General features: G+C 43.4%; 1 protein-coding gene across 1 annotated transcript in view; it reads right to left on the bottom strand.

Annotated features, from left to right (window-relative positions):
- Positions 1–15,349, bottom strand: part of SLC19A1 (solute carrier family 19 member 1) — a gene marked incomplete in the record, with an annotated part of 26,319 nt that overhangs the window by 5,578 nt on the left and 5,392 nt on the right. Inside the window, 2 exon segments of the mRNA XM_027768655.1 lie at positions 13,586–13,727; positions 15,276–15,304. Coding sequence (XP_027624456.1) covers positions 13,586–13,727; positions 15,276–15,304 — 171 coding nt within the window.

The raw sequence follows: 15,349 nt of genomic DNA, 5'->3' as shown, positions 1-15,349 counted from the left end.
ATTCTCCTCTCGGGATCTTGGGCACGCACGCACACGTGCCCAGCATGAGTTTTAAGCCACCGGGTCCAGGACGCGAACTGCGGTCGACTACGTGGGAGTCCAGCGACATAGCCATTACGCTAACTGCTGGTCCCCCCTCTGAGTCCTAATAATTCTTATTGCTAAGTTAACATGCTTTAGTTATTCCTATTATTGGTCTTTATATTTTATTTTTTAAATCTTAAAAGGGTATATTAATAAGATTGTTCAGTTTTACATTAAAAAGTTGTTAAACAAATTTGTTATTGTTTGTACATGTTCATAAGCTACCAGTGTATGCTAAAAGTTGAGGTTGCTAAAAATCAAAAACTTTGATCAATGTAGATGTATAAGATTCTGTCTTTACAAGCTTAACTCCTCTAAAAACATCAAATTTTCCAAAGGGAAAAAAGAAAAGATAAACATGAGTAGTTATTAAATTGGGCCTATAAATATCTGAGACGAAAGCTAAAAAACTCCTATCAGTTCAGTAAGAGTCTCAAAGAAGGGGGTGAGACAAGTTAAGGCTAGGGCTCCAGGCTGCCTTCTCTCCCAACTCCTTGCCTTTTGGTACTCCTGTTTTCTTTTAGTTAGGCCTATTCCCCACTGGACTCTCCCCTTAGTTAAATGTTCAACGTCTAGCTAAAAAAAAACAAGAATTTAGCTCATTACATTCTCCAGCTAGGGCTTTTGTATGGGTGATAAGGCAGATGCCTTATGATACCTGTAGGTTGGGCTTTGGCCCCCTGACAGTACTCAGCTGCTACTTACAGGATCTATTAAAACTTAGATTCACTTCTCAGTGTAGAGACAATTCAGAAAAGATATGAAAAAGGTTCCCAAATAACCCAGAGAAGTGTTATAATAAAATTGACAAGCCACCTTAACCTTTGATTTAACTCTCACTTTAACGGCCCCCAGGAGTCACTTGTACTCCTGAAGGCTGAGAAGTTTTCTGAGAACAGGATCTAAAAACAGCCCAGATCAGAGCCTCTGCCTCAAAAGAAACTCTGTTTCCAATGCAGGCAGCCCCGGCACTGAACAATGACCATGACCGGTATCCTCATGTCCCCCAGTAGGGCCTTTTCGCCAGCTTGGAGTTGGTCACTAGACAGGAGAAAGCTCCCTTCAGAGCTCAGGACTTCTGGAGTCTATGCTGGCCTTTACAATTGAGGATTGATGGGGCCCAAGACCCCAAAGGCTCCCCTTGGACATCTGACAATTTCACTGGACAAGCCTCAGGTAACCCTTAAAGTGACTAAGATTAATTTCTGTCTAAATCAGAGGTTAAGGTTGTTTCCAAAAGTACACTCAAAAGAATAAGAAAAAAACAGTAGTAAACAAGTAGACTGACCATGTGACAAGAAAAAAAACGTTTAAGACCTAGCTAGAAAAATGACATTTCTGTCAGCAACTAAAAGTTCTTGTAGCCGCCCCAACTCTGTCCTTCTGTCTTTGCCCTCTTACACTCAAAAAAAAGGCCCATAAGCAGTAGGCACTGAATGACCTGAAGGATGGCTGCTGTTACCAGATGACAGGCCAATAGTCCCTGAGGCCCTTGAGCGAGTTATCATAGATCAGGTATACCAGATTAACCCACCTGAAATAAAAGTTTACTAACCTGGTTAGAAAAAAAATACTTTGTGCCTAGTCTAAATAGCCTTATCGATGATGTCTCAAATTGTGTTGCTTGCACATAGGTAAATCCTAAACTCTCAGACAAGGCTCCCTTAGAAATCAAATCCTAGGGGAAAAAAAACTTGAAAAACACTAAAAAAGCTATGGTGTCTAATAGTTCGGTCCCTAGATAAAATAAGACTAGCTAATGTAAGACAAGACTAGAAATACTTCTCTTTGAAAAAAAAAAAAAAAAAAAACACCTTAAATAAATAGCCTTCTTTCTATTAATAACTTAAAACAATGGTTAGACAAAAATTAGTTAAATATAAATAAAATAAATGTTTATAATTAAATTTGTCTGCTAAATTAAGGTAATTTTTAACATTAAATTTGTAAAGATAAACACAAAGAAAATAAGATTAAAAAATAAAAAGGGTTATGACTGTAAAAATGCATTTCTAATAAAAAAGTTAAAAAAAGATTTTTATATAAAAAATTTTGTATAATAGTTTTGTATTATAAAATGGCTATATCAAAAAAAGAGACAAAACTAGAAGGTGTAAAACATGTTGTTAAAGGTTTGAGTTATGTTACAATAGTCTAAAGAGTTACAAAAATTAATAAAGTTAATATTCTAAAGCTAATTGTACCATTTTAAATGTTATATACAATAAGACAGGGCATTGGTCCACAGAGATAGGCCAAGAAGGTCCTTTTTGACCGTGCCTGGGAGACCAGAGGGCAACAGCCCTGCTCTATTCATTCCAGAGGCTGACTATTCTAAGTTGTGGAGCCGAGTTGTGGAGCTCAGCAGCTCCACGACCAGATGGTCAGAAAAAGGACAGGCTGCTGCTGACTCACGGGACAGTTAGAGTGGCCTCTAGTATGCTACTTGGCCCTTGCCCATGTTAAGTCCACAATTAACCATGCTTCTAATTTTAACTTTTGGCTCTAGTTTACTCAGTTTTCTTACCGGATCCCATCTCTTACAAGATGAAGCCATTAAATATTAGATACTAGTTGCCTCTAGACTTAGAGCCCAAATATACCAGATACTACACTATCAGGGTGACTCTCCTTAACAAATATTTAAACAGACTAAAACAAAAATAATAATATGATTTATGTTTTGTAAAAAATTTTGTTATTTCCATAAGTACCTAACCAAATGTTGTTCTGCTTCCGTAAACTGCTTGCGTTGTATTGAAAAGTGCTGTATCCAGACCTCCCTGTAAGCGAGTAAACCTAGTGGCTACATACCATGAATATGGGTCTAAGCCAGTCTGACAAGACACTCGCGTGCATGAACAACTGTGCCCAGCAACTAGAGACCACGAAATCAGCCCAAGTGGGTTCAAACCGGACTTAAATTTGTAAAACTTCTTACCGGACAAAAGAGACTATCACCCCGCTCTCTGGCTGATGCTGAGAAATCAATTATTTGATCCCCATAAAAGAAAAGTGGGAAATGAAGCAGGAGTGACTCCATCTTGGAGGAGTGCCTCCAAAAGTGGCGCACCAATTTATATGGTGAAGTCCTAACCCTTTATGTCACTGGAAATGGAGCCTGCCTTTAAAATAGTCCTTAAGGTTAAATGAGGCCAACAGGCTGGGGCCCTAACCCAATGTGACTGTTGTCAAAGAGACGCTAAAGAAGTCCACACACAGAGAAAGGCCATGTGAGGATACAGGGAGAAGGTGGGTATCTACAAGCCAAGGAGAGAGACCTCAGGAGAAAACAACACTGTCAACACCTTGCTCTCAGACTTCCAGCCTCCAGAAATAGTAAGAAAATAAATTTCTCTGGTTTAAGCCACCTAATCTGTGGATTTTGTGATGGCAGGCAGGCTAATGCTGACACCAAAAATTTAAAAACACAGTAAAGATGCCAACTTTCCCATAATTGATACATTGGTTTAATGCAATTACTAACAAAATCCCAGCAAGAACTTTTTGTATAGGCAAGATTATTCTAAAATGTATACAGAAAGGCAAAACAAACAAACAAACAAACAAAACAAACTATAATTGTGGATTATAATTTTGAAAAAAAGAAAAAAGTTGGAGGAATCAGTCTACTCGATTTCTAAACTTACCATAGAAGTATGTAAACCAAGGCAGAGTGGTACTGGTAGAACGGTATGCACACAGCTCAATGGAACAGAATAAAGACCCAGAAACAGATTCACATAAATATGTCCCATGCTTGACAAACATGCAAAAGCAATTCAGTGGTGGGAAGACAATCATGTACTCATGAGAGTGTCCTGTACCCAGATACTGGCACAAATGGACATATGCTGTTCAAAAAAAGTGAGCCTCGGGACCAGCAGTTAGCGTAATGGCTATGTCGCTGGACTCCCACGTAGTCGACCACGGTTCACATCCCAAACCCGGTGGCTTAAAACTCACGCCGGGCACGTGTGCGTGCGTGCCCAAGATCCCGAGAGGAGAATGGAGAAGGGATTGCGGCGTGGCCATACCCCCTGGGGGGTGATTTCTCACTTTCTGTCTCTATGTCTCTGTCTGTCTGGCGAGCCCAGGCGCCCTATAGCGAAAACCTCTCAAAAAAAAAAAAACGAGCCTAAACCTAACCTTACACCTTATGTAAAAATAAGTTCAAAGTGGGTCAAAGTTTAAATGTAAAACTATGAAACTTGATAAAAAAATTAGTAAAATCTTCTGAATTTCAGGCTAGCTCTTAAACTTGACATGATAAACAAGACCCACAAAAGTTTAAGTCAGACCTCATGAAAATAAAAAACATTTGGTTTTTTCCATCACCGAGGACAGAATCCATCCACGCATCTCCACCTCTGCCTGTGGTGTCTCTTCTGGGTCCAGCTTCACGGCTATGGAAACCCCCCAGCCAGGGACCTTCCTTCCAGACCCCAGTGCTTGTCAGGACAGAATCCATCCAGGCATCTCCATCTCTGCCTGTGGTGTCCCTTCTGGGCCCAGCTTCTCGGCTGAAGTGCCCCCACTTCCAGACCCCAGTGCAAGTCATGTAGGCAGAGTCTACCTATCCCTTATTTCTGTTCCTTCCAACATTTTTCTCTCTTTTTAAAAAAACAGCTTTCTGTCCCCTTCTTTGTGCCTTTCTCTTGCTAATTTGTCTCTTTTTCCATTTTTAACCCAATTTTATTTTCTGCAATTTCTTTTTCTCCTCTTTTTGTTCTAGTTCTTCCCTTCTTTTTCTATTACTTTTTCTTCCTTTTTCTGTTTCCCACTTTCCTGTTCTTTTATCTTACTCTTCCATTTTTTACTGCTCAGCCCTTACCCACTGCTTAGAGAAGTCTAAGTGCATAGTAACTAAATATCTGAACATTGTATGTTTTAGAGAAGTCTTTGTCCCTCAATGTACTAGTTGTAAAAAGAGTGAAACACTCCTTCATAAATCCGATTTCAAAACTCCTCCTGTGATTCCCAAACTGGAGAACACAGTAGAAGGGATAAAACAGCACCAAATTATTTCATAGTAAGGGAAATACATGAGCTCACAGTTATAAAATCCTTCTTTAACATATTAGCCAAAATGGAAAACATTACCAAATGACTAAAAATCAAAAAAGAGGCTCAAAAATGAATCAAGTAATACATCTCCCACAAGGGAACACTGTAACTCATCTCCATGTGGGAAAAATTACAGGATACTACTGAAATGTCAGAAAAGGAATTCAGAGTATTTATGGTAACAAAACTCTGAGATGCAAGAGAAGAGACACTGAGCTCCATGAGATGATGAAGTCCTTCCATGATATGAGAGAAAAATTGGACACCATAAAAAGAATCGAACAGAACTGTCAGATATGAAGGCTGCAATACAGGAAATCAAAATTGCCCTCGAAAGTATTAAAAGCAGGTTAGAATATGCAGAAGATCAAATCTCAGAAGTAGAAGATAAAACCTCTGACGTAGAAAAAATTATCAAAAATACTGAGAAAATAGCCAAGAAAACTGAGGATAATATTCAAGAAATACTAGATATCATGAAATGCCCAAACATCCAAATAATTGGTTTCCTGGAAGGTGAAAAAACTAATGAGGGCATTGATAATCTGTTACATGAAATCCTGGAGGAAAACTTTCCAAGTCTAGAGAGGCACTTAAACATTCAGATCCAAGAAATACAAAGAACCCCAAGTAGAATCAATCCAAGAAGATCCTCTCCACAGCACATAATAGCTAGATTGATCAAAACCACAGACAAAGACAAGAATACTAAGACTGGCAAGAGAGAAATGTTAAGTCACTTTTTTTTTTTTTTGAGAGGTTTTTGCTATAGGGTGTGTGCGCTCACCAGACAGACAGAGACAGAGAGATAGAAAGCGAGAAATCACCCTCCAGAGGGATGGCCATGCTGCAATCCCTTCTCCTCCATTCTCCTCTCGGGATCTTGGGCACACGCGCACACTCGCCCGGCGTGAGTTTTAAGCCACTGGGTCCAGGACGCAAACTGCAGTCGACTATGTGGGAGTCCAGCAACATAGCCATTATGCTAACTGCTAGTCCCAAGTCACTTATAAAGGCTATCCCACCAGGCTAACACCAGACCACTCATCAGATACAATGCAAGCAAAGAAAGATGGGGAAACATATTCAAAGTGTTAAATGAAAAACAATTTCAACCAAGGATACTATACCTGGCAAAATTATCCTTCATATGGGAAAAGAAGATAAAAACATTTTCAGATAAACAAAACCTGAAAGAATTTACCAACTCCAGACCAGCTCTTCAAGAAATTCTGAAAGGAGTATTATGCCAAGAAATCTAAAGACAGATAGACAGCAATAAGAGAACAAAAAACTACTAAGAATATGGCCAACTTAATTGTAGGGACAAGTCTACAAATATCGCTATTAAGGTTGAAAGTTAATGGACTAAGTTCTCCGATCAAGAGACACAGACTGGCTGGATGGATTAAAAAAAAGAAAACCCGGGAACCAGCAGTTAGCGTAATGGCTATGTCGCTGGACTCCCACGTAGTCGATCATGGTTCGCGTCCTGGACCCGGTGGCTTAAAACTCACGCTGGGCGCGTGTGCGTGCGTGCGTGCCCAAGATCCCGAGAGGAGAATGGAGGAGAAGGGATTGCGGCGTGACCATCCCCCCTGGGGGGTGATTTCTTGCTTTCTGTCTCTATGTCTCTCTCTGTCTGTCTGGCGAGCGCACGCGCCCTATAGTGAAAATCTCTCCAAAAAAAAAAAAAAATCAGAAACCCTCCATCTGCTGCCTACAAGAAACCCATCTCATGGATAAAGACATACATAGATTAAAAGTGAAGAGCTGGAAAAAGGTATCCCATGCAAATGGAAAACAAAAAAGAGCGGGAGTTGCTGTATTGATTTCGGACAAAATAGGCTTTAAGACAAAAACCGTAAGAAAAGACAAAGAAGGTCATTATGTAGTAGTAAAAGGGCTAAGTCATCAAGAAGACATAACGCATATAAATATCTATGCACCCAACTCAGGAGCACCCAAATATGTAAAGGAAAGACTTCTAGGACTAAAAGGAGAGATAGAACTGTAACACAATAATTGTTGGAGATCTCAACACCCCATTATCGCCTTTAGACAGATCAATGAGACAAAAAATAAGCGAAAAGATTCAGGACCTAAATGATGCCATAAATCAGATGAACTTGACAGACATCTATAGAACGTTCCACCCTAAAAATGCAAAATATACATTTTTCTCAGCCCCACATGGTACTTTCTCAAAGACTAACCACATGATAGGGCCCCAAACCAGCCTTTACAGATTCAAAGGCATAGAAACTATATCCAGCATCTTCTCCAACCATGATGGAATCAAACTGGATATTAATCTCAGGAAAAACTCAAATATACAAAAATATATGAAAACTAAATAACCTACTTCTGAATGACTTCATAACTACTGAAGAGATTAAGACTGAAACCAAAAGACTCATGGAAACAAATGACAATGAGTACAAGTTTCCATAATCTATGGGACACTGTAAAAGCAGGCATAAGAGGAAAGTTCATAGCAATTAGTGCACATAAGAAAAAGATGGAAAGGTGGTGAAAGGATAACCTAACATCCTGCCTCAGGGATTTGGAAAAAAAAAATTCAAAAAATACCAGGAGAAAAGAAATAATAAAGATTCGAGCAGAAATAAATGAAATAAAAAATAAATGAACTATACAGAAAATAAATGAAAAAAAAAAGCTGGTTCTTTGAAAAAATAAACAAGATTGACACACCATTAGCTAGACTAATTAAGAAGAGAGAAAGGAACCAGATAAATCAAATTCGCAATGAGTCAGGCAACATTACAGCAGACACAACAGAAATACAAAATATCATTAGAGGATACTATGAGCGACAACACGCCAACAAACAAAAAAATCTGGATGAGATGGACAAATTCCTGGACACATATAATCTACTAAGATTGACTCAGGAAGACACAGAAAACCTGAATAGACCTATAACAAGCAATGAAATTGAATCAGTAATAAATAACCTCCCAACAAAAAAAAAAGAAAGAAAAGTCCAAGTCCTGATGGCTTCACTGCTGAATTCTACAAAACTTTTAAAGAAGAGATAACCCCCACTCTACTCAAACTGTTTCTACAGATCCAAAAGGAAGGAACCCTTCCAAATTAATTCTATGAAGCTTCCATCACCCGTATTTCCCAAATGTTTAAGGATACGACAAAAAAGGAAAACTACAGACCTATATCTCTGATGAATATAGACGCAAAAATTCTCAACAAGATACTTGCTGACTGTATTCAACAGCATGTAAAAAAGATTATTCATCACGACCAGGTAGGCTTTATCCCAGGGATGCAAGCGTGGTTCAACATAAGCAAAACCATAAATGTAATACACCATATTAACAGAAAGAAAGGTAAGAACCATATGATCATTTTAATAGATGAAGAAAAAGCATTTGACAAATTACAACATTCCTTCAGTATCAAGACTCTCAGTAAAATTGGCATAGAAGGATCATTTCTCAGCATAAGAAAAGCCATCTATGGGGACCAGCAGTTGGCGTAATGGCTATGGCGCCAGCCTCATAGTCAACTGCAGTTCGAGTCCTGGACTCGGTGGCTTAAACTCCCACCGGGCACGTGTGTATGTACTGAGAGGAGAATGGAGGAGAAGGGACTGCAGCGTGGCCATCCCCCCCGCTGGGTGTTTTCTCACTTTCTGTCTGTCTCTCTGTCTTTCTGGCAAGCGCACATACCCTATAGCAAAAACCTCTAAAAAAAAAAAAAAAAACAAAAAAAAAAAAAAAAAAAAAAAAAAAAGCCATCCATGAAAAACCTATAGCTAACATTATACTGAATAGGACAAAACCTTTTCACTAAAATCTCATACAAGAGAAGGTTGCCCACTCTCTCCACTCCTATTCAATATAGTGCTGGAAGTCCTAGCCAATGCAATCAGACAAGAGAATGAAATAAAAAGCATCCCAATAGGGAAAGAAGAGTTGATATTATCTCTGTTTGCAGATGACATGATTGTATACAATGAAGGCCCAATAATATCTATAAATAAACTTCTTGAAGTAATTAATGCATACAGTAAAGTAGCAGGATATAAAAATTAATTTACAAAAATCTATAGCACGTCTATATACAAACAACAAGCAGACAGAGACAGAACTTAAGAAAGTAATCCCATTTACCATGGCCACAAAAAGTATAAGATACCTAGGAATAAAACTAACCAAGGAAGTTAAGGATCTCTATAAGGAAAACTATGAAAATATTAAAAAAGAAATTTACAAGGACAAAAAAGGGGAAGGACATCCCATGTTTCTGAATTGGGGGAATTAATATAATCATTATGGCAATACTACCCAAATTAATCTTCGTATTTAATGCAATCCCTATAAAATTACAAGTGAGATTCTTCACAAATCTAGAAAAGACAATAATAGAATTTTTCTGGAATCATAAAGACCCCATTTTGCCAAAGCCATCCTGCACAAGAAGAGTGGAGTAGGTGGCATCTCTCACCCTGACCCCATAATATATTACAAAGCTGTGATAATCAAAACATGGTATTAGCACAAAAACATACACGAAGACCAATGGAACAGAGTAGAGACCCCAGAAATAAATCTCAAAAAATACACCAAACTGATCTTTGACAAAGGGTACCAGTCAATCCAGTGGGAAAAGGAAAACCTCTTTAGCAAATGGAGCTGGAAAAACTAGATTTCCACCTGCAAAAAGATTAATTTGAATCTCTGTCACAAAAATCAACTGAAAGTGGATCAAAGATCTAAACTTAAGACCGCAAACTATAAAAATACTGGTGGAAAACACTGGAGAAACTCTGGGAAACACTGGGTAAGCAAATACTTCTAAAGCAAGACCCCCAATGCACAGGCAATAATTCTCAAAATAGACAGGTGGGATTACATGAGATTAAGAAGTTTCTTTACAGCAAAGAACATGGTAATTAGTGTGAATCAACAACCCTCAGAATTGGAGAGAATTTTTGTTAACTATGTCTCAGATAAGGGACTGATAACCAGAATGCACAGGGAACTCAAGGCAGCTGGATATACCACATGGTAAACTGTGGTTTAAGTTTGAGACCCAGCAGTTTGAAAATCACATTGGACACATTTGTACATGCCCAAAATCCCAGGAGGAGAATGAAGAAGGGATTTCAGTGTGGTCATCCCCCTTGGGGGTGATTTACCACTTTCTTTCTCTCTGACTCTCTCTCTCTCTGGCACGTGCACAAGACCTGTAGCAAAAACCTAAAAACAAAAACCAAAAAACATAGGGAATATTATTGCACACCTATTAGAATGGCTAAGATTAAAAATTAGCAATGCTGGGCCACCAGATGGTGTGGTAGTTAGGCACTGGATCCCACATGGCTGACTCCACAGTTTGAGTCCCAGACCCAGTGGCGTTAAAAACAGATGAGGAATGTATGTGAGTATGCCCAGGACCCTAAAAGGAGAATGCAAGAGAAGGAACTGTGGTGTGGTCATCCCCCAGGAGGGAGGGGAGATGATTTCTCACTTTTTCTCTCTCTCTTCGTTTCTCTCCAGCACATATATTCACCTTATGGCCAAAATCTAAAAAAACAAACAAACAAACAAAAAACAGCAACACCACAAGTGCCCATGTGGATATGAAGAAACACTGTGGAGAACAGATAGCTTCTTAAGAAACAAGCAACCACCATGTGAGCCAGCATTACACATCTGAACATCTATCCAGAGAAACAAAAACCTACCTTTGCACAAAAAAGCCATACCTTTGGCTATGTCACTGGACTCCCACGTAGTGGACTGCAGTTCACATCCCGGACCCGGTGGCTTAAAACTCATGCCAGGTGCATGTGCATGCGTGCCCAAGATCCCGAGAGGATAATAGAGGAGAAGGGATTGCGGTGTGACCATCCCCCCTGGGGGGTGATTTCTCGCTTTCTGTCTCTATGTCTGGCGAGCGCACGCGCCCTATAGCAAAAACCTCTCAATAAAAAAAATAAAAAAAAAATCAGCAAGAGAATGTTTGCAATGTCTTAATTTATATCTCCAAACTGCAAACGACGCATAGGCCTTCAGCAGTGAATACACTGTGGTGTACCTACACCAAGGAATTCCACTCAGCAGTGACAGGAAGGAAGTGCTCTGATGATACCTTGGATTAAATCTCCAGAGAGGGACATGAGAGAACTGTCACTCCTCTAACATACATGTGCGGCTACATTGATGTAACATTCTTGGACCAAAGTAGTGCATGGAGGGCAGGCTGGGGGACCAGGTTAAGGAGGAGGAAGGACTGGAAGGAAAGGGGGTGTGGCCATGAGAGGATAGCATGGGGAGTTGTGGAGAATGAACATTCTGAATACTGACTGTGTGTTGTACTGTGAAACTGTGGGGGCCCCTGGGATAACTGGGTACAGGACACTTTCAGTGTTATTTCTGAAGCTGCATGTGAATATCAAATGATCCCCAAACAAAGTTTAAATCAAAAAATCAAGCAAGCCCAGGTTAGCCTCAGGCCTGCTGGCCTCGAGGCTCCCTCCTCAGTTCCCATCAGTGACCCAGTTTTGCCCTCTGAGTCTGTATCCTGTATGCCTGTCCCTGCTGTCATCTGCACTCAGGCCCACTCAGGATTGAGTGCAATAAAGACACCCAGATGCTGTGTGGAAGGGACAGGATGAGCTGACACTGCTCTCTGGAGACCTTCAAGATTTCTAATTAAGGACAAAAGGCCTGAAGACTAGTTACTTTTTAACCTGATAGCCACTAGCCAGAGGGAAAATAGTTTTTCTCTTCATCCAGCCAGGAGCTCCAGCCTCAGGTCACTGAGCCACATGGGATGGGTAGGGCAGGACCAGCCCATTAAGGCTAGGAGTCCCTCTGGGGGACCCACGTGTGTTCCATAGAACACGGTTACCTCCAGGCTCCCACAAGCTATGCTAGAGGCTATGAGACAGGAAGGCAGGGACTTGAGGTCAGGTGGCCAGCTGGCCTGGCTGCCGGCATGCTCTTTGCATAGGCCCTCCCATCCACCCATGCTAGCAACCACCACTGTCTGAGAGCAAATGACTTGACCCAAGTGGGCCTGCCCTGTCTAGACCCACCTGGCAGGAACATGTGGAGCCCACTCATAATTCCAGGGACACGTGCTCCTGCCAGTGAGAATAGCTCAAGTGCCAGAAGGAGGCTCTGTGCACCTCTGCTCAGCTTGGACGTGTTACCCAATAAGCCAAGCAAGGCAGTACTGTCCAGAGACCAGCCTGGGCATGGGGCCAAGGGCTGCCTGCCTGCATGAATAAGCCTCGAGACACGCAGGTCTCAAAGGGCAGGAGGTGCTGGAGTCTTGGCTTGGAGGCATTTCAGAGCCCTACACGCAGGTGTTCCAGTGGGATAGTCCACACCCACAAACCAGAACAACCCTCCTCCTTCCCAGTCTGGTCCTTTGCAATGGTCAGGACTTCTCAATGGAGCTGAGCAGCCCTGACAAGCTTCCTGTCCCATGACACTTGGCCTCCAGGTAGACAAGGCCCTGGCCCTGCAGAGCCACCCCTCCCATGAGCTGCTGTCTGGCCAGCAGTATTCGGCTAGAACCCCAGGAGTTAAATGCTGAGGTTCCCAATTGGACAGCACAAAGACATTTCCAAGCACCTCTTGGAAGTAGTAGGGGGTGGGGGGGAGGGGTGACCCTAGCTAGAAGCGTATAACATCAACCTCTCCTTCCTGAAGGGAACCAATGTCATCAAGCTAGGGCTTGGACTGCCAGGCCCTGACAATCAGGTAAGCAGCTGAGACATAGGGCCATCTTACACCATGTCACCCTTTCCCACGGGCTGGCTAGCATGGGGACACACAGCTTGGTGAGAGCTTGTCCTCAGAAGCGACTGGTACCCAGCCGCTCTGCACAACACAAAATCCAAGTCTAACAAAAGACGTGGCCTGGGGACCAGCAGTTAGCGTAATGGCTATGTCGCTGGACTCCCACGTAGTCGACCGCAGTTCGCGTCCCAGACCCGGTGGCATAAAACTCACACCAGGTGCGTGTGCGTGCGTGCCCAAGATCCTGAGAGGAGAATGGAGAAGGGATTGCGGCATGACCATCCCCCCTGGGGGGTGATTTCTTGCTTTATGTCTCTCTGTCTCTCTCTGTCTGTGTGGCGAGCACACACGCCCTATAGCAAAAAAAAACCTCTCCAAAAAAAAAAAAAAGATGTGGCCATTGGGAGGAGGAAAGAACAGCACAGGTAGGCTGTTCAGAGATTGGCTACTGCACCACCTACTGCCCCCTCTGAGGCACACCCACTCAGGCCCTTCTTACTTCCTGACAGTATTTGACCCAGGTGTCCCTGGGATACCCAGCCCACAGTGCATCTGCAGTCTGGGTTCCCTGAACAAGAATCCCTGACCAGGTGGGCACCTGGAGGCAGGCCCATGCAGGACCCCAAGGCACTCACCTGAGAGCGGACAGATAAGCTTAAGCCCCGCTTGTCTGAGACAATGAGGGTAATGATGGTTTTGAGAACGGTGGCCAGGAACGTGTTGACTCCAAAGACTAGGGCACAGAGCTCTTTCGATAGGGAAGAAGCGATCTGAAACCTGTATGGGGGATGGGCAGCAGCTGGGTTAGGCTCAGCTAGGGGTGGATGAGGAACTACAGCAAGGACACAAAAGAAATCCTGTGACCTATGGGCACTCTGCCCACTCCATCAGACCCAAGATGAGGTCTGAGGGCCAGGAGTTCACTGACCTATAGCCCTGTCCCTGCACATAGCTCCACCCACAGCCCCACTCCTGCACACAGCCCCGTCCACTGCCCCGCCCCTACACACAACTCCACCTATGGACCAGCCCCAGCTCTTTCGGAACCTCCGCTCACACCCCAGGTACATGACTACCCACCTGGTCAGCACCCACATGGGACCTGTAGCAAGAACTAGGCTGCCCACACCCAGAACTGCTGTACCCTTCAACTCAATAAACAGATGCCAAAGCGTGTAAAAGGCAGCTACGGAAAATATGTGGAAAGCTCTGGGAGCAAGAGGACAGAAAATCTACAGGAAGGCCTTATTAAGTACTCGGCAGCCAAGGGAGAACCGTGAAATAGGAGTGCAGGAGGACAAGCGACTGAAGTGTAAGTGACCACCAGCAGAGGAAGAGGCAAGCTGGGACCATCAGGTACTGGAGAGGACCAGCCTCTCAAGTGCTGGGGATAAGAGTTTAGTGGGGGAGGTGGTGACAGATGAGCTCCTGAGGATGAGGCTGGCAGATGGCATATGGCACATCGCCCAGCAGTACTGGCCAGGGGCTAAGGCACCTAAGGGCTGACTGTAACAAACAAACACACTAAAAGGTACCATGGCATCTGACAGCTACAAGGAATAGAGTGTTCATCCCCGTGCCATCCATTACCCTAAAACACTGCACTCACTCACTAGCGCCCGGCTGAGGTGTCAGGCATGACCAGGAGTGACCGATCACGCTTACGGCTGGCTCTGACTGCCCCACTGTGAGCAACAAAGCAGGGGTGTCCTAAGGGCCTGGGTGGTCCATGGTGAATGGTCCAAGTGGGGAAGCAGGGCAGGGCAGGCCTGGGAGGCCCCAGGAGGTAAAAGCAGGCCAAGTCCTCCTGAGGGGGCAGGTTTGGAGGGGAAGGTGATGGAGGCCTCAGAGGCAGACGCCTGTATGTAGTGTGTGTCATCATGTGTGGGTGCATATGTGGGGTGTCTGTGTATTGTGCACACATGTGGTGAGTACCTGGTGTGAGTGTGGGGTAGAATGCCCACACACAGGTATACACTCCCTTCTCATCCCTTGTCCTCCAGCTAGGCAGGGTCTCCGAGTGCTCAGGCAGGTGGTGTGAGCACCCAGCAATAGGAGCTGGGAGGCTCCTGGGCCAGGAACTGGTGGGGCCCTCGTACCAGCAGTAAGCAGGGTAGACCCCAAGGGCATGGAAGGCTGGAGTCACACACTGAGAACCAAGGCACTGGTCTTGTTATAAACCACCGTGATGGTGCAGGCTGAAGGTACGCAGGCCTCGCTCCCTGGAAACTGGGCCGCTGCCCCACAGCTGTCCCATACCCACTCACCCTAGGGCTCTTGGAACCTTGGGAAGCCCCTCAAAGCAGACAGCAGAGATCTACTTACGTAGCAATGGGCACTAGGAACTGGTAGGCCACTCGGACGCGCCCAAAGGCCAACTAGCAGGGCCAGGTGTCATG

The sequence above is a fragment of the Tupaia chinensis genome, unplaced genomic scaffold (genome assembly GCF_000334495.1).
Source record: "Tupaia chinensis unplaced genomic scaffold, TupChi_1.0 Scaffold147038_1, whole genome shotgun sequence".
In the NCBI taxonomy this organism is placed as follows: Eukaryota; Metazoa; Chordata; class Mammalia; order Scandentia; family Tupaiidae; genus Tupaia; species Tupaia belangeri.
This window is presented reverse-complemented; position numbering and strand designations above follow the sequence as displayed.